The sequence below is a fragment of the Leptonotus elevatus genome, chromosome 5 (assembly GCF_054856555.1).
Source record: "Leptonotus elevatus isolate MCC_2025b chromosome 5, RoL_Lele_1.0, whole genome shotgun sequence".
NCBI lineage: Eukaryota > Metazoa > Chordata > Actinopteri > Syngnathiformes > Syngnathidae > Leptonotus > Leptonotus elevatus.
The window spans coordinates 23,282,026-23,301,992 of NC_141243.1; the positions used below are offsets into that span (position 1 = coordinate 23,282,026).

General features: G+C 39.2%; 1 protein-coding gene across 1 annotated transcript in view; it reads right to left on the reverse strand.

Moving 5' to 3' along the window:
• Positions 1 to 19,758, reverse strand: part of zmat4a (zinc finger, matrin-type 4a) — an 85,782-nt gene extending 66,024 nt beyond the window's left edge. The window contains exons 1-2 of the mRNA XM_086077229.1: positions 19,624 to 19,758; positions 8,302 to 8,403 (exon numbers count right to left, since the gene is read on the reverse strand). Coding sequence (XP_085933355.1) covers positions 8,302 to 8,403; positions 19,624 to 19,704 — 183 coding nt within the window. The 5' untranslated portion in view covers positions 19,705 to 19,758. The remainder of the gene's footprint in view (positions 1 to 8,301; positions 8,404 to 19,623) is intronic.
• Positions 19,759 to 19,967: the final 209 nt, after the last annotated feature.

Consider the following 19,967-nt stretch of genomic DNA (forward strand, 5'->3'; position numbering starts at 1 on the left):
ATTGCATTTTTGTTGTTAACGTTTGAGGTCACTGCTGACCTCGACTCAGGACGTTGTGAATCGGTGCGGCAGATACTTCGAAGAATTACTAAATTACACGAACACAACTTCCCATGAGGAAACTGTGTTTGGGAACTATGAGGCAGGATCTCCTGTCTCTGGGTTTGAACTGACTGAAGTGGTTATGAACACGTTACATATGAATGGACAGTCAATGCTGCTTTCTCGCTATCGCGAGAAGTGAAGCCACTGGAAGTCACTGGCCATCTCGTTCACGAGAGTTCGTCCAACCAGTCTACATGTGTTTTGACTTGGTGAAGGCGTTTGAGGGGAGTTGGGACGGGAGTAGAGAGTATGGGGTACCAAACCCCCCTGAGAAAGTATGTTCACTCCACGTGTTTGGCCTGCATTGCCGGCAGCAAGTCAGATTTCTTTCCAGCGTGGGATGGACTCGTTAAGGGGGTCCTGTTTGGTGGCCTCAGTATTGCATCTCTACTTTTTGCAGATGATATGGTTCTGTTGGCTTCATAAAACTGCAATCTTCAACTCTCTGTGGAGTGGTTAGTGGCTGAGTGTGGAGCAGTTGGAATGAGAACCAGCACCTTCAAATCAGAGACTGTGGTCCTGAGTCGGAATGGGTGGAGTGCTCTCTCCGAGGGGCTGCGATCTTGCCTCAAGTGGAGGAGTTAAAGTATCTTGGGGTCTTGTTCACAAATGAGGGAAAAATGAAGAAGAAGTTCAACGCATGGGATGGTACAGCATCTGCAGTGAAACAAACTGTGTTGGTGTGTCGTGGTGAAGTTGAAAGGTGAACTCAATTTGGTCGATATGTTCCTAATCTCACCCTCACCTCATGCCTGTGGCAGAAACCTTCGTCAGGCCCTCATCCCCTCCAAGATGGTTTTCAACAGTTTCTTCTAGGTAACACATCCACCATTATAAAGTCCAATGTATAAAAAACTCGACATTCACTCACTAAATCACTGACAATTTTTTTTATCTTTCTGATCACTGACACAAAGGTCGGAGCAATCTGACTCTATAGCTTTGTGGTTTTCCTTAGGTCAGTCCGTAAACTCTATTTAGAGTAAATTTGACTCTATTTAAAGTGGGACCAAATAGACTCACTTTTAGAGTAATATTTACACTTGGAAAAGAGTAAAATAAAAATTTGAAAAAGAAAAAAAATAACTCAAGGGTTGAGGAACTAACTATATATATATATAATATACTAACTATACTAAGATATACTAACACACAGCAGGAGCTGTTTGGCTCAGGGAGTAGATCGGCAGTATCCCAAGCTGAAGGCCGTGAGTTTGCTCCTCAACCCTTGAGTAAATTTTATTTTTTCCAATACTTTATTTTACTCTCTTCCAAGTATAAATATTACTTTAAAATTGAGTCGATCTGGTCCCGCTCTAAATAGTTCAATTTACTCTATTTACAGAATTTACCGCATGCTTCAAATAAATTACTGAAACACGTGCAAGGACTGAGAACTGTGTAGTACAGTACACAGTTGTGGCGATATAGGGTTAAAATGTTTTTCAACATTTCAGTTTTCCTTTTGTGGGGACGGGATGGGTGTGGCTAAAACATTGCTTTCTTATGCACTTGGGTTCGGCCATGCTTACAAATCAATAGTCCCTGCATGCTGCATATTTTTGGCTAGGTTAATAACATCTGTGATGTGTCAAATTTACAATATATATTTTTTCCCTTTACAGGGACTTTCAACTTGTTTGAGGTAATATAAATGAACAATTTCAGTCAGTTTATTTCAACCAAAACTCCGCAGCGGAGATTACTTTGTGTGTGCTTACAAAGTGATATAAAATAAGCCCAACTACTAGTAGCGAGCAGCTGTGCTTCACGAATCCTCACAAATTAACAATTATAAAGGTTAAACAGAGTAATCACAAAAATGTAGATTAGTTTAACAGTAGTTGACATGCTCCAACACTTCCAAAGCCACTTGCTCTTATTAGATAAATGTACAATCATATGTGTTGTAAAATATATAAAGCAGACTATCAAAAGATGCAGAGGCAAGAGAGACAAATTTAGACCCTGGATGCTGTATGTCATGGGTTAAAGCAAAAAAAAAAAACTAAATCATTTGACTGAAGACTTTTTATTCTTACAATGACTGCAGTCAAATTTTGCAGTGCAGCGGCCTCACTGTACTGCAAAATTTGACACATGGATTTTTTTTTTTTTAATAATATTGTACATGACAAATGTATATCTTGTCTAAATAGGGAGATTTTCAAACACAAAATATAAAGGCAGAAAACAGTGCAATGGGGGAATTAAAGTAAACAGTGGGTGTCAAGAACAAGGGGGGGGCCGCCTGGTGCGGTGCTAAAAAAAATAATAATGTTGTCAAATCTTGTACATTCCAGGCATGAAAACGGGTCAGGGATGAAACAGGTGAGAAGTATACAACTGCTCTAAAGGGTACAGGGGCATGATCCCTTGAAAGAAAATGTGCAGTATTTAATAGTTACATGCATCCATTTGATGCATTTTGATTTAAAAAAAAAAGTCAAGCAAAATTAAAAGACAGTATCAATGAATAATAAATGAATATCTATCTACATATGGTCATATTATGCTATGAGTTGGATTACTTTCAACAGTGCAGTGGCTACTAGCTAGCTTCGACATACGTAGCACTCCACACCAACACACATTCACGGGGCTTCACGATTTATGTCGTATGTCACATATTTTGGTTTCTGAACGATGTATTTTGCCCACGTTAGTAGAAAAGTAAACCGGCAAATATCAGCTGCACTCTCCTTCCACGCTAAATGAAGATTAAGATTTCCCACGGCACCTACAAAATAAAAGTGTCCACATATTGCAGCTGTCAGGACAGCTTTTATTGTGACGACAACAATCATGCAATGGTGTGCATGCAACTCTGCGCAAATGACATTTCCGTCTGTTAGTTCCTTCCTAATCAAATTTTGAACATGTTCAGAATTTCTCTGTGGCAAGATTTTTTTTTGGAGAGCTTAAAGATGGTTTGACAGAGTGTAGCAAGTGGCTTTGCAACGTTATGCAACACTGAAGGAAGCCTGTCGATAAAGCAATAATTGTAGCGCGCAACCATGGCTCAGTGAGACACGGGGCTTATTTTCCTGGCGACGGAGAACTTTAACCCTTGCTGTACGTTCAATAGTATTATAGTACCTTATTTGTTAGAATAATACAAAATGTTATTCTTCAACTTAATTAGGTATTTAAATACTGTATCCTCTCATTAAGCAGATAGGGGGATTGATAACACAAGAGTAATGTGCACAATAGACAACAACTTTTAAGGAAGGAAGGATGGATGGATGGATGGATACAAAGCTCGAAATATGCATTTGCGAATGTGTAAAATGCAAATTTTGCACATCATTAAAACACATCAAACTAATCTACACCAGCTAGCTAGCAGCGAGCATCGGCTGGCTACTGCTGTGGCTGAACACGTTGCGAAGTCGCTCCAACGTCAGTAATCACCTCTGAGTCAGCAAATAAGCTAAATTTCTGGTAAGTATTGTTCTGATGAAGGGAGATAGCCATGCTAATTGTTAAGCTAACCTAAGATTGACACGGCTAGCGCATTTACCATTTGACATTGCAGCAAAATAGCAAGCAAATTGATAAATGTCTGAACTCCAGAGCAGTGCTTCTCAATTATTTATTTTCTGGTATGCCCCCTCGGAAGAAGAAAATATTTCACACTCCCAACTGTCCGCCGCCACCATGAATAGTATTTGTCAATAAAATTGTTATAAGTAGACCTCTAATAACATTGTGTCCTTATTATGTTTTGAGTTGGATGGCCTGCTCTCAATATTTGTGGTTGTTGCAGCTGCTGTCTGACCATTGGCCATCCACACACCAGTTTTATGTTTTGTGTTGATTAGCCTGCACATTTACGATCAGCTGAGAGTACACCAGTTTGTCGGACTAATCTTCTTGCTGATCCCCTTTGCCCAACTCGTCTCGACCTCCCGATTACCTATTCCTCGTCCTCGCCTTTGATTCCCATCTCGCCTCGAACTTGTGCTTGTTTGATTTTTTTTTTGGTAAGATTTCTGTTTCTGTAGTTTTTATTCTTGCCTTATTGCAAGCTCTTTTTGTTAGATCTTTTCTGCGTTTGGTGACGTGCGTTTTCTGTTGTTTATGTGCAAGCTCCTTATGTTAAGTACTTCCGCTAATTGTTAGCATACATTTGTCTGTTATTCCTCGCATTCGCAAGTGAACTATTGTATTGTTGCAGCTGTGTGTCGCAATAAATTTTCTTAAACTTGATTTGCTTGTCCGTGTTTTGGGGATCCTCACACTTGAACTTGACAAGAAATAGAAATAAATACAGATCAACTTATAACAAAGAATAACTTTATTAGCACTGACTAAGTTTATATGCCATTAATATTCAAAATCTCGTTTTCTGACACATTTGAACATGCTCAAAATTTCTTTGCAACAAGAAAAACTGAGCGAGTGTCTGGCGACATCTTTGCAACCTTTAACAAACAAAAAACAACATTCGCTGTGTACACACCGTCGCAAGCCTTAGCCGCCTTTAAGTATAAATACCCAAAAATGAAATGAAAATCCTGTGTACTCTGGCTTTTTGGTATGGGTTTGAATGGTTGGTTGGTTGTTTGTATGTGCCTTGTGATTAGCTCGTGACCAGTCCAGGGTGTACAACACCTTTATCATAAAGTCATGAGAGATATGCTCCATCTTATCTACAATCTGAATGAGGAGAAGCCGTACAGAGGATGGATGGATGTTTGGTGGAACATAGTGTCACAGTACATGAAAACATCCCATCTAACCATCCAATTTCTGTACCACTATTTTTCTATAAGACTCTCTGGTTTGCTGGAGCCTATCCCAGCTGACTCACACCCTGGACTGCTCATCAGGGTGTTTATTCCAGAGGTTTATTTCAACCTTTTTAAACGGTAAGCAGGTTTGAAAGGTGCATTTAGTATGTCTACTTCTGTAAGCCCTGCTATAACAGGACCCTGCTAAAATGGAAATGACAATATGGCATGCATATGCAAGTGCAGTGTGCTGCATGTGTGCCTGCATGAACAATTGAACATTCTGTACACTTAAGTTGAGGCGTTTCAAAATGCAGCTCCGTTGTTATATTGTAGCACTTAAATATACTTTCATCAGCATTCATCCAACTTTAATCTTAGTTTAGTGGTAAAAGTCTAAAACTCAGTGGTTGCCCTTACTTACTATGCTACATTCAAGGGAGTGACTATTAAGTGTTGCTTAATATTCTACCAGCAACCATACAGTGCATTACTGCACCCGCACTTCATGTTCTTAATGACGACGCTCCTGCTTTTATTAACAAGCACCAGTTCAAAAGAAGCAGTACTGTAGTGGGCCGGCCTGTTGAGAGGCTTCAGAGCACAAAACTGAGCACATGCAACAAGACAGATGCATAAATTAACATCAGTCATACAGTAAGTGTTTGAGTCATGATCCAGAGGCTACTCAGATATACTGTGGGAAGCTGCAGGAGGTTTGATGGGTTTCAAAAAGAAGTTTTTCTGAAGTTGAATATTTTCAGTTAATTAACTGAAGTGTCATAGCAGCATCGTCTTAATTACACATACAATAATTATATCATGTGAGTCTGGGCCACCCTGACCAAATTGGGGCCCCAAGCAAAATAGTGTTTACGTCTCCCTACTTCTTGTGAATGGTCCTCATAATCACTTATGATAGTATAGAGAGTAGAGTAAAATGAGAAAGAGTTAAAGACATTTGATTACTGGTGTTATTATTTAATTGGCATGTATTAACAAATTAAATTAAATAATTTGAAAGGGAACTAAATGCATTTTTTAACAACACATTGTATGTACACCTACTAGTCTAAACACAATATTCTGAAATCAGACATGATTGTATGAACACATTTTTTCCCTTTTTGGGTTCAAACCATCATGTCATCAATCCGTAGCTATGCTAGTTACTGCAGCATACATAGAAGGTCTGCTAACTGATTTTCCAGTTTTGGTTACATGACATTCTCAATGCAAGCGCATGAGCAGCTGTGATGTTAATTCCAACAGCGGTCAACATTGCCCAATATGGTGGCCGTTAGAGAAGGATGAAATTTGGTGAATGTATTATTCCCTGAACACAATCTTAATCATATCGGTGTATGGGAGCATATACAACGTATTATAGATAGATAGATAGATAGATAGATAGATAGATAGATAGATAGATAGATAGATAGATAGATAGATAGATAGATAGATAGATAGATAGATAGATAGATAGATAGATAGATAGATAGATTTGTATTTAGTTTAATTCAAATGTGACTAGAAAATAGGTTTATACTGTACATGAATTTGATCAGCTATTTTATCATTATTTTTTTAATCAAGGCTATTTTTGCCTCCACTTATGTTGCTTAAAATATTGACTTATTTAAACTGATGTAGCATAAATGTATTTCCTTATCATTCCATACACGCCTACTGCTCAGGAATATTGTTTTCAATCAAATAGTGTGCAACTATTCCACAAGTCTGATTATTCTCATAAGGTTAGCTGGAACCCATCCCATCTTTCTTGGGTGAGAGATGAGGTATGACTGTCACTACATCAGACAAGCTTAATTGCGAAAGTACAATGTAAAAAAAAAAATATATATATATATACTGATGTTGCTATTGAAATCTTTGAGTTGAGCGCTATGTTATACATGTTAGCCTATATTGATTTTTATTTTCTACGAAAAACACAAATGAATGCAAACAACAGAAACACAAAACAAAGAAAGTTTTGTTTTGTCTGTTCACTTTTGCTCGTCACCACCATGACCCAATAATGTCAAGATGCATTAGATCCAAACTGTGTTCAAACAGAATCCCAAAAAGCCTCTGTTCCGGGAGGCAAAAGGCCAGGTCCTGTGTTCAGCATTCATCACACAATAACAAAATGAATATTTAATTTCTAAGTTTGGCACAGCCACTCCCCGTCTCCTGCAAAGTCCTGAAGAACAAAGCAGTTCTCCTGTTACCAATGGACATTTCACACCACTGTACTTTAAATAGCAATGAGCACATACCCCTGCAGGAAAGTCAGTTTAAGAAAATAAATAGATAAAATAAGCAAGTTGACTCATGATGCAACAAACGAAGGCCAGCGAGAAGCTCACAGCCTGAAACAGCACAATTATTTTGTTTCTCCTTCTCAATGATCAGATTTCACAGCTAAATCGTTAGGGTATCAATTTATATGTGGGTATCTATTGTAATGATTGTTAAAGGTTTTCTTTGGGTGAGTGTGTGCATACTGTAATGGGATAGTAACATATGTACGTCACATAAGCCATTTGAAGTCATCTGACAGTAAAATTTACCACAATCTTTCCACTCACTCTTTTGACTCAAGCGGAAAGCCGAGTGAGTGGCAACAGCTGCAGAGAAAATTGTCAAGACTGAAGCAGGAGGAAGAAGACCACCAAGATGTTACACTCGGCATCATTGCAGATCAGAGGTGATTACGCACCTACTGGAGGTGAAGATAACCTTAAGATGTATGATGTTAAATGAGTGGTTCTTAACCTTGTTGGAGGTACGGAATCCCACAAGTTTCCTATGCGCATTCACCAAACCCGTAAAATGTGGATTTTATTTATTTATTTATTTTTTCAAATTAAATACATAGGTGTAGGGTTTACTGGTGAACAAAATGAACAGGAAGAGTAGCCTTTCATTAAATCTGGCTCTCTTCACCTTGAATACGAAAAATATTGTGTTCTTGTGTTCCCCAGTTTTATGCAGATTAACACTTAAAGAAAGTGTTCCTTTAGTTTTGCTTGACAGCAAGTTGCGCTGGACTAGAATTGTTCAACAACCACAGTCGTTTTCTGAAGATGGAACCCAGGGGCAGTAATTACAATGAAAACAGCAGAGGCCCCAGAATTGAACCCTGTGGAACACCATACGTTCCATAATACATGTGAATTCATATTGCGCATATTTGTCTGGCCACTTTCTTTTATTGTTCGACATAGTATGAAAGGATTACAATAATAAAGAAATCACACGATGTACCATCACAAACGCCACAAGGCTACTAAGTTCACCTAATTCCCTGTAGCACAGATAGATCAAGTACCATCACGAATCATTTGATTCAGGTGTGTGTCTCGAGCTCTGCTGAACCCCTTGGTTTCGATCGAAGCCAGGTTAAGAACCACTGTATACTGTAAGTGTGTCTTATTGGAGTCTTCCTCACCTCATAATGAGCGACCCTCTGGGACTCGGAGATGAGCTGAGCACTGCACACTCTGCAGTAGCTGTCTGTGAAAAGCCCTTGGTCCACTTCTGTAGACTTCATCTGTTAAAAAGAGACCAAATGTTAGCTTACAGGAATAATACCTTGTGGCAAGTAAACTTATTTTTAAAGAATGGCTTGAAAAAAAAAAAGAATTGTTTTACTTGAAATGGATTCCATGAGTGAACCTCCATCAAGGTTTAGTTTTTTTTATTGTGTAGCTTTGCTAACAGACAAAATACATGTAAAATAAAACCCACATTTGGTCATATACACTAAGGAGTTAAAATTTTCATTGAAATGTTTTCATTTGTGGGGCATTTTTCAACATTTTCTTAATAAATAATGCATGGAGCTTGATGTAGAGTTAGGATTTTTGGCCTTGGTGAACTTCTCTACCCTACTGAGTACCATTGCAGGTGCAAAAGTTATTTATTCACTTTTACTTTCAATTCAAGATAAATTAATCGTATGCCATCCCCAGATCTACTTTGGGGGTTTGGGAGCAGCAAGCCAACCAAGCTGTAACGGAGTAAACAATAATCTTGTTTCATAATTATTAATATTTCATCCGCTCCTGCATTTAAGTTAGTGACAAATGCTGAGCAGCTTTTCAATGAAATGGCTTGGAAAAAGACATTAAATATCAAACATCCGCAGAGGACCAACATCCCCACAGAAACTTCAACAACACAGACAAAATTCCATTTCCAAATAAATGACTAACAAAGATAATGCACTCATCCTGACAACTAAAGCACTTATTCCGTTTCCAGGGAAATGTCTGAAACAACTATTACACATTTTGTTACATTTTGTTTGAAAGTAAAATACTGCACAAAGTATTCAGGCTTAAAATAAAGAGTCCCCCCCCCCCCCCCCCAAAAAAAAGGTATTCAGGCTTATCTTCAATAAAACAGAGAGAAAGTTGGAGGCTAAACTAAGCTACAGTATTGCTTAAAATGTTTATTAACCATATTCATCCAAACAAGTTTTTTTTCTGCTGGTATTTAATTCTCACCTGTTAAAGCACTGACGTTCTTTTTTTCTTAATCAGAGTGGCTCTTTGTGAATACATTAACAGATTTTTGACACTAACTGCTTGAGTAAAAACCTCTGTTGTCATTTAATGAAGCTGAACATAATGGACGCTGTAAGCTACGCAGGTTATTTCCCACATTATGCCCTGATGAGTAAATGTGCAAATAAACTCTGCTTAATGAGGCTTGGAGCCGTTCCTCGTGTGTCGGTTTTAACCTGGCCTACAGTTAATTTGCCAATTTCCCCATTGTGGGACTTATTAAAGTTATCTTAACGTATCTTCAGAAAAAGAAAACAAATAGTACAGACAGAAATGATGAGTACAATTATATAACATTGGAAAATACAAAAAGCTTAACAATTTGAATCAAAGATAGCTTGTTGGTTGGCTGAAAGGTTTTTTTTGTTGTTTTTTTAACCTGAAGAAGAAAGCAAATCAATATTAGGCTACATCACAAACATTTTCCCAGTGATCTAGCGATGCATGATGTTAGCTCATTAAACTATTCCTGAAACACTTTTGGCATTAAATTAAACTTTTTATGGGATACAAAACATACGAATTATTGTGTTTCACTGCCTACAGCTGCACAAATGTTAGAGAGGCAGATGCAGCAAAACCAGCAGCACAACTAAAAACAGGAACCTGGGAAACTTGGAACACTCAAGCTCAACTCAAACATTCTTTTCAACATAATCTCTGAAAAACCAGCAAAATAACCCAAGATAAACCCCGTAACGTATACATTTTGGACCCAAATACAAATCTGCGATATAGTGAATCCGTGATAAGTGAGCTGCAAAGTAGCGAGGGACCACTGTACACGTACATTTGCTTACATGCTTAGTGGTCAAAAGGCACTATAAATTAAATCAACTTTTAAAATATTACTGACTTGAGGCCATGAAGCTTCTGAAGGAACTTGGAATTTGAGGACAAGACCATTGACTGGCTACTAAAGAGACTATAAATACTGTTGAGAGGACAAGTCACTGGCTGTGGCTGGAGAGAAACGATACCACCTGGGCAGCTAAAAGTAGCTAACCGTGAGATACACACCCAGGTCTGATCAACCTGTGGCAGGCCTGTGATCAGAGGGTGTCTTGTGATAAATGACCGAAACACCCGTTAATGCTGAAGTACACAACTGATGATGTGTCTCGCTGGTGAAGCCTTTTAGCAGTGTAGCATGAGTGAAGCTCAGTGTTAAACAGATCGGACTGCAACCATTAGGCCACAGACCAGACATCCACTACTACCAGCGTGCTCCAGCTCAGAGTGCAGCCAGCAAAAGTTGTCATCATCTCCCAGCGCAGAGCCCAAGCAGCTACAGCCAAAAGAAGGGCTTTATCTAGAACCCAACCAATCACAGCCAATATCAGCCCCCAGCCCAGAGCTTAGATAAGTACAGCTGGCAATAGAAAGAAAGATGGAAGGGGAAAAAAAACAGGCCCCGATCCAGTGAGAAGAGAGAGTCGGAAACTATAGACTCTGACCTGTTCTTCTGGAACAGCAGAAGGACCCTGTGGAAAGAAAACTGGACAATATAGGAAACATTATTTACAGATATGGTGCCAAAAGGGTTGGCGAAAAAGAAACAAGACAGTAGAAAGGCCCACTAAAACAACCAAAGTCCAGGAAGCAGTGGGAAATTGACAGACTTGTGAAAGAGAGAAGGCAATTGAGGAAGGCCACAGAGATGGAAAGAGTGGGGCTTGAAGATCTGCAGATAGAAATCAAGCAGCAACTCACCAGGCTGCAAAGAGCAGAGTACCTCAGACGACTACGCAAGAGGAAAGAACGGACACGAATCCTCTTCTACAACAATCCTTACAGCTTCGTCAAAAGTAATTTTGACCCAAAGAAGAGTGGGAGCCTCGTGTGCCCATAAAAGACCTGGAAGAACACCTGAAGAAAACCTACTCCGATGCTCGAAGGCAAGAGCCAGTCACTATCCCCGAGGACATGCCGCCCATTCAGGCACCGTAACACCAAATGGATACAAGGCCTCCCACATGGAATGAGGTGAAAAAAACGGTGAAGCAGGTAAGATCAGCATCAGCTCCAGGACCCAACGGAGTCCTGTACAGATTTTATAAGAACACTACTAGAACTTTGAAGTACCTATGGAAGCTGATAAGGACAGTATGGCTGAAGGGAGTGATACCAATGGCATGGCAAAGAGCTGGAGGTATCCTGATCCCCAAGGAGAATAACTCATCATCCATGTCCTGTCTTCATTCTTGAAAAAAAAAAAACTTTATTGACACCTCAGTACCGAAGGCTGGTATTCAGGGTTTCTCAGGATGCTTGGAACATGCCAATATCATCTAGCACCAGATTACAGCAGCCAAAATGGATCAAAGAGACCTGCATGTGATGTTTTTAGATCTTGCTAACGCCATTGGGTATTAAAGAGACTATTAATACTGCTGAGATACACACCCAGGTTTGATCAACCTGTGGGAGGCCTGCCTCAGCGGAGGGTGTCTTGTGATAAATGGCCGAAACACCCGTTGATGCTGAAGTACACAGCTGATGATGTGTCTCGCTGGTGAATCCTCTTAGCAGAAAATTAGCATCGCTACATGTCTTATGTTTGTAACAAAACAATCTACGTCAAAATCGCTAAATAAATAAAAGAGCTCTAATGAATTTATTGGCGCCGCTTTGACAAACGTAAGATGGCGGCACCAAGTGCGTCAGCAACAGGAAGGCGGTATCTACTATTTTAAACATACAGCAAGACTCCTCCAGATAAGCGACTCCGCCAAGTTGTTGTTTTCTTTCACTCCTGCCCTCGGCCATGCAGCATTTGCCATAAGTCAAGTCATCTTTATTTGGACTATTGTACTACGGTTTTACGCCACCAAATGTGCAAAAAAACGAGCCAAATTGACCCAGTTGGCCACATTGCATTTAACAACAGATGCAAGGGAGTTTGCAAACAAAACATGACGCTGGCAGTAGAAACAAACTCACTTTGTGACGTTTATGGATTTGAATGGGATGGAACGAAAAAATTACATCAGGGTGACAGCGTCGGATCCTGGAGCATAAAGTAAGTTATTTGAAAAAACTTTCTGTGCGTGTGTGCGGTACCCTTAGCATGCTGCATCAATGGCCATTGTAGGCTTCAACAACGTAATATGTTTGAATGAGACAAGCGAATGCGTCAGACTTAGTAAACATAATGAAGATAAAGCGCTATTTAAGTGCATTAATATTTTTGATCTAATGGGATTTGTCACATGTTGGACCATGAAGTGATTTTCAGGAAAAGTACAATAAGTAAGTGATTCGAGTTTATTCAGAGCTAATGCTAATTTTGTTAGTGTTTGTTTAATATGTGCATATGTGTGCAGAAGATAAGGAACAATGAGTATTTATATCCACTAAATTCAACTCACGTTCAACCTAAGTGGACTTAAAAAATATATATATATTGAATTTTTAAGGGGGGGTGGAGCGATTAGTCGATTAATCGATGGAATAATCAATAGGCGACTCAAAAAAAAATTTTAAGTCATTACTGACAGCACTAATGTACGGGCACATGCCTCCTGTTACTGGTATGTGTCACTTTTGCACCAATTCTACCTTCATAGTTAGACCTTTGTTTGGTATGGTTTTACTGAAGCTGACAAAAGTTTTGGGAGCTTGAAGAACCATGGTTGTTTGGGGGCGTGGTTTGAGCGTGATTTGCGAAAAGTCAATTGCCCACATCACATGCACGGCCAAGTACATCATCTGAAAAGGGAAGATCTTGCAGTTTACCTGTATAAACACACTTCATGCACACCAATATGTCATGCACAGACCAGCAAGTCCATTTCTGCTTCCGCAAAGTTAAGTTTGGGTTGTTGCTATGATTAGCCAGGATTCAGCTACTTATCATCCCACAATTTACACCCAATTCTACCTGCGGAAAGTCTACTAAAATACCAAAAGAAAGAAAAGTCCACCCATGCGCACAGTTAGTATGCGCTTTACACTAAACTTGTGCTAGGAATGAAAATAGGGCCTGTAGTCTTATCAAATGACTTATTCATTCATTAGCACATGAATACGTTTTTGTTTGTTTGTTTGTTTGTTTTTTTAAACATCCTAACCATTTTGTGTATGGATTGTGGAAATTGTTTCATAATGGAAAGCAAAGAGGAAGTATATAAAGCATGTGCTATTCATGTTTTTTTTTTAATGCTTTCAGTAATATATTATAAGCATAAACTGTTTATTGGGGTCATATTTCGATCATGCAAACATTTTAAACCTCTCTGATAGTAACCTAATAAAGAGGACTGTGAGTGCATACGTCGACAAGCCTTAACACTCAGGTTTAATCATATATAATGGAAAAGTCATTTAATCTATTAAATGACTTTTCCATTATGTTTATATTACTGCCAAATGTGCCAAATGGATGTGATCCAGATGACGGCTCGTTTAACATCCCAGCTTCGGAGGCTGGTGCATCTGTCTCAACAGTCGGTTACTCAAGTATGAAAAGTCCCGCAGAGTGTGAAGTACAGGTCTCTAAAAGTAAAAGCTCTACATTTACAATAAATAGAATGCCGCTGCCCTCGGTGATCAGTTCATTAAGCTAATGGATTTTGCTGCCTAATGCACAGCTACAAGGGTTACATTTCTTCAAAATGGGATGAAGAAAAATATACATTTTCACCCAGTGTAATTGGATATTGGAATTCAAGGCAATTGTAACCCAACAGGGGTATCTTCAAATAATTTAATCGTCATTACTGTACCTAATCAGAGCAGCAGTTGTCAACATCATTAATGTCACCTTCTGTTTAAACAGAACAGTTGGCTAAGATCATACAGAAAGAAGGTGGCCTTTTGCTTTAGTGGAAGGCACTCCTCATCTTGGCAATCAAATTAGCGGCAAGCCAGTCTGAATGTCACACCTAGTCAACAATCTTTAACGTGCGCCTGGAACGCTCATCAGCTAGAGGCAAATGAGTCAAGTCGATGCGTTGCGCGTTGTGGAAGGGTCACAGCAGCAAGTGGCCAGCAGATGTTGAGGCAGTGAACCATCACTTGTAATTATTCAACTAGGGCAATGACCGGCTTTTTGTACGAGGTGTCTCTTTGGCTCTCAGTTCGTATTACTGACTTCCCAGGGTTGTGCTTCTGTCTTGAAATAAGAAGCCTGACTTTGACATTTTAACAAAGAACCATTTTCCCTACATTGTCAATTGCAGTTATACCAAGTGTCACTTAAATTCTTATTTCTCTTCAGTGGTCGGTGATCACTGAAAATATGTACCCTTAGGTACATATTTGCCTATAAAGAGTACAAATATGTACACTATGGTACATAGAAAGTACCCTATGGTACATACAATAGTTGCCTTCAAATGGTACAAATCTTAAGGGTCCTATGTACCCAGTTTAAAGGGTACAATAGTGTCTCCGTTGCTTTTCCATGCGGTGGGATGGGGGTGGAATCAATTGAAATGCCTAAGCTTGCACACACGCAGCGTGTGGGGTTCTGCCATAACATTTCACAAGTGGTGAGTTACTACCACGGTTTTTGCGAGGACTCAAAATATGAATTGCCATTGCATGATGTGGTGACAAAGGTTAAGAAGCTTGCAAAGGACAGCCCATCAAATACACAGAAGCTCTTTAAACCAGCGAGACACAGCCGACCTCTGGCCGGCCACCGTCAAGACAAAAATACAATATATGCATTTTACATCGGCATTGAATATTTAATATTTACAATTTAATATGGACCATGGATGAAATATTGCAGTCATGATTTTGCAACCAGTACACGGAGCTCACCGCCAGCGCTCATTCATTCTGAATGAGGAGCTAAAATGGAAGTCTCATTCATTTGGCTGCCTCTCCGAGACAATAGCTTGTGCTTAATGGAAAGCGGCATAGGTGTACCTTGTAAGTGACAAGCCATTGGACCCTTAACTCATTCACTGCCATTGACAGCTATAAACGTCAAAAATTCATTTTAACTATTTCTATTAGTTTAACATTTGTTTCCCACTTTTGTTAACAAGAGTATGAAAACCTTGATTTTTTTATTTATTGTTCATTTAGAACAGATATAAAATTTGTGATTAATCGTGAGTGAAGTCATGTGATTAATTACGGTTAAGAATTGTAATCGCCTGACACTTCTTAAAAAAAGCTTATTAAAAAATAAAAAATAAAAATTAGGGGCGTCAGGCGATTACATTTTTTAATCGTAATTAATCGCATGACTTCACTAGTTTAACTCACAATTAATCACAAATTCTAAATTTGTTCTAAACATACAAAAAAAATTATCACCTGTTGCTCCTAATTTTTTATATTATTTTTGTTTTGTTTTTAATGAATTTATGGCAGTGAATGAGTTAAAGGTGAAAATTTAGCACCATTTTTCTGACTGTGTAAGGCACAGGTCTCAGTCCTGCATGTTTTAGATGTTTCCATCCTCCATCACACATGATTCAAATGATCAGAATCATTATCAGGACAGGCCTCTAGTGAGCTTACTGATGAGCTGGAATGCCCAGCCTAGAAAACGATCTGCCAAACTGGCAAACGCACTGTGAGAGACTTGTGCTTGCACGAAAATCAGCATTTAAGCCCCTCAGATACAGATGGGCTATGTGTTATGCCCTATTTGTTATTTATATAGTGGACCTGCACATATTGACCTATTTGTAGATTTGTTGTTCCATGTTTTTTTTTATTTGGGCTGTTGGTGGAGCCAACCCATTTTTCGTGAAAAACATGTAGTCGAGTTTTGTCGTCAATTTTGTTGTAATTATTATTTTATTTTTTTCCAATGCATTTGAATGGGCATCAATGATATGAGGATTTTTCAGGAGATGAAGGCAAGTCATGTCTCTTTTAGTCTCCGCAGGGGGGGAAAAAAAGTTCACATAGCAAGCAACAAGCTACAACACTTTGATCTCTATCATCTTTTTGATCCAAGAAACATCATACTCCCACCCTTCCCTTAAAGGTACAGCTTGTCCCAGGTGAATCGATCCCTTGTGGGTCGCCACATCCATCCTACTGTACTTGAGTGTGAGTTTTTTTTTGATATTGATGTACAGGACTTTTCAGGACCTTTATAACAACATTTTAAAGACAAAGCTTTGTAGGGGGCATATTATGGAAAACTGACTTCTTAATCGATAGTGTGCAGTGCATTTTTGTACAGCCTATTTCAGAAAATGTCTCTGTAAGCAAGCACATTACCTAGACTGGATACATGTGACTTTGACCACCCAAAATTCACAACCAAAGAGCATTGTGCACTCATCATTCTGTTTCGGGCTCTTTTTTATTGTACTTGTTTCCATGTTGTGCGACCATGCACGGTCTACAAATCTGCTGGGTGAAAACAGGCTGTCTCCACATTAGTACAATAATCAACTTGGTCTTAAGCCAGTGCAGGCAATTTGGGTAAATGTTGCGATCCTCGAATTATGACACTAGTCAGCCTAATGAGGTTCATGTTGGCCAACGTGGGCACAAGCTTGAAATCTCCTTAGTCAAGGAAAACGCAGCATTGAACTCTTACAACAGACATTGTAGTCAGAGGCTTTTCAGTTACATAACGATTTTAACGGTGCACCCATTTCCATTTTTTTGCACTCTTTTATTGGTACTGTATTTGAAATTACAGTGATTCACAGACCTTTTAGTGGCTTCAGTTACTCTCATTTTTGAATGAATGACAACATCATCTGCAGCAGTGGCGGACATGCTGCTGCTTTCCCCTCAGACATTAATGTAGTGTGTGCAAAAGAGAACATATGTACCTATGCATGTACTTGTCACTTGCGATAACGTCACGACCGCAATATTACATGAGTATGTCAAAAACGTTGCTTTCATTCAGCAAAGCACTCTGTGCGCTGATTCCATTTACACTTTTGCTGCACCTTCTTTTAGCATGTTTTGAACCTTTTATTGGCCATGTATTATGATGCAATGTGACTGTCCAATATAATGTAACTATATCACACTGTACTGTTAGTTGACTATGTATTTGTATTTTGACTTTGTTTTACTCTGCTGTCTGTTGCCAGGTTGGCATTGCAAATGAGAATTTTTTCAATTGCCTTTCTTGGTTAAATAAAGGTTAAATAAATCAATAAAAATTTAAAACACTGTCCACCACTGCACTTCCCAGTTCAATCATAATATTTAATAATCAATTGCTTACATTACTACTGTGCTTTACTGTTTTGTTCCTATGCCTTGTACAGGTTAGAGTTTCAAGTCAACCTATATGTCATGTCCCTTTTTGTTTCACATTTTTGTTTCACATTTATGTGCAGCTTTTGTTAAATAAATGATGTAAACATGTCCAAGTCTGTTGTGGTTGCATTGGGGTCGAATCGCTCACGTGTTTGATGCGGTTCCCACAACAAAACTAGGAAATAGCCAAGTGCTCGTTGAAAGCACCACTCGAAGACGTTATCCTCATTTGAAAAGATGCTCTTGTACGTTAAAGTGAGACTTAAAGACACCTCTTCAAATCAAAGGTCTGATCTATTTACATGTCACAACATTATGTCACCATACTTTCTGTATTTGCGCGCAGCCAATAACTATAACTTGCCGTAAATCCTTTCATTCCTGAATTCAGTGTGCCAAGGACCTGAATTAGAAATTTACTTATGACTCCATTATATTTTCAGTGGTGAAGATGGCAACAAATCCACCTAATTTCACTTGACAGTGCATGTGCAGTATATTGCCAGACTACTGTAGATTGCACCTTTGCAAAACACACATTTCCGTCTGCATCAGACATTGCTTAGCTGTCATCATAACAAGGTGATGCCAGCGCAGATAATTACAAGTCTTTCTCAAAGAAATCCATCTCAGCTGAGCAATGAAACGAATACCGAGAGATGGAAATACTGGTGGAGGACAGAAAAATAAATAAAGTGTACAAATTATGTTTAACATGACAAGTTATGGAGTATGCTCTTTAAATACCGAATGAAGATGGTGAGAGGTGTTATTTCCAACTTTAGAAAGTAGAATATACAATAATTTAATCAATGTAAAGGAAAAATGTCTCATAGTGCTTATAATATTTATCAGAAATTGTACATGCAGTCCAAGAAGCAAAACTCAATTGAACCAAAATGGGGCCCTCTTGTGGTCTGTGAAAGAAGTTGGTGATGAGGATGCCTTCTTTTTGATGATGCAGTGACTTTTTCACATGAGGCCAAAATTCAAGAAGATGGTAGCTAAAATTAAGTTAATTTCATCACTGTTCTACTCTTATCCTATAGGATCACAGTAAGCTGGTAAATTACAGTGAGTGGTGATGCACCCTGCACTCATCTCAAGACATTCCAATTTAGTCATTTTCTAATTTGTTTAAATTCACAACAAAAAAAATTATTTTAAGCACTTTCAACATGATGTAGGTTTAGACCTCAGTGTGAGACTTTTATACATCACAAGCGATGAAGTTCAATTCAAAGAGCGGTTACTGATGATCAATCACAGCAGAGTAAAATATTTGAACAGGTTATCTTGTTGGAAGCAAACCCCACTGTTGATGGGTATGTCAAAAATAAATAAATAATGAACGATGAACATAATGGTCTTTTCTCAATATTTTGCTACTTAAAACTGCTCATAAATATAACTTGAAATGAAAATCTGGCCAATTGGGCAAGCATGCACAGCACTCTCCCACAAAGGTGTGTGAGGTGTATCCAGGTCTCAGGGAGCTGCCTCCACTTATCAACCTTTTAAATGTCACCTTGAGACAGTCATGTTCTCTTCCACCTGCAGGGCTCTTTTTTATTATTCTATTGTTAGCATTTTAATGTGTTGGAGAATTGGGGGGAGGGGGTGGGGGCGATAAAATATGGCAGAATTCTGCCCAGACTATTTAGAAAAGAATACACTGGAAAAACAAAGACCCAAAGAAGAGAAGTGGTGGGTCGCAGTTCTTTGCTTCGGTGCTGTGAGCTCAATCTCCACCTGCGTGCTCTTCTTACTTTGAAAACATGTGCCACTACTATGCAGCGCCTGCGCGCATGCAGCACCGCAACTCTGCGCAACACACACCAAGAATGTCGCCGTGTAAATAAGCATGCAACACGACAGTCATGCTTGCTTTTCACCTGCGGTAGGCTCTCCCTTCAGTCCCACTCATTGCTCTGCATGCCTCTAGTGACTGATGCCAAAAGGGGCTAAATAGAAGGAAAAAGCGGTGCAAACAGTACCTGTACGCTGTAACTCTGACTGAAATGTGTCGGGAACACCGCCAGCTGATGTCGTACTTGAAGGGAAAGTAGATAATCCATGAACCAGAGCCGCCAGGACGCCAACAGAGTGAGCGGAAGATGCGTCGACTCCCAGCAGCCGTACTACAATATAGTACAATAAATCTGCCGCTATGCCCCGCCCACCTGTTCTCCTATTGGCTGCAACCGTTCATCAACACGCGCCGGTCCAGACTTCAAGTTGCCTCATTACATCGCTTTAAACATTGTTAAAAATGTAGCCAAAGTTTAGCTCATCCATACCCAAATATTGCTCTTAAGGTTAATGTGGTCAGAGTTGCAAT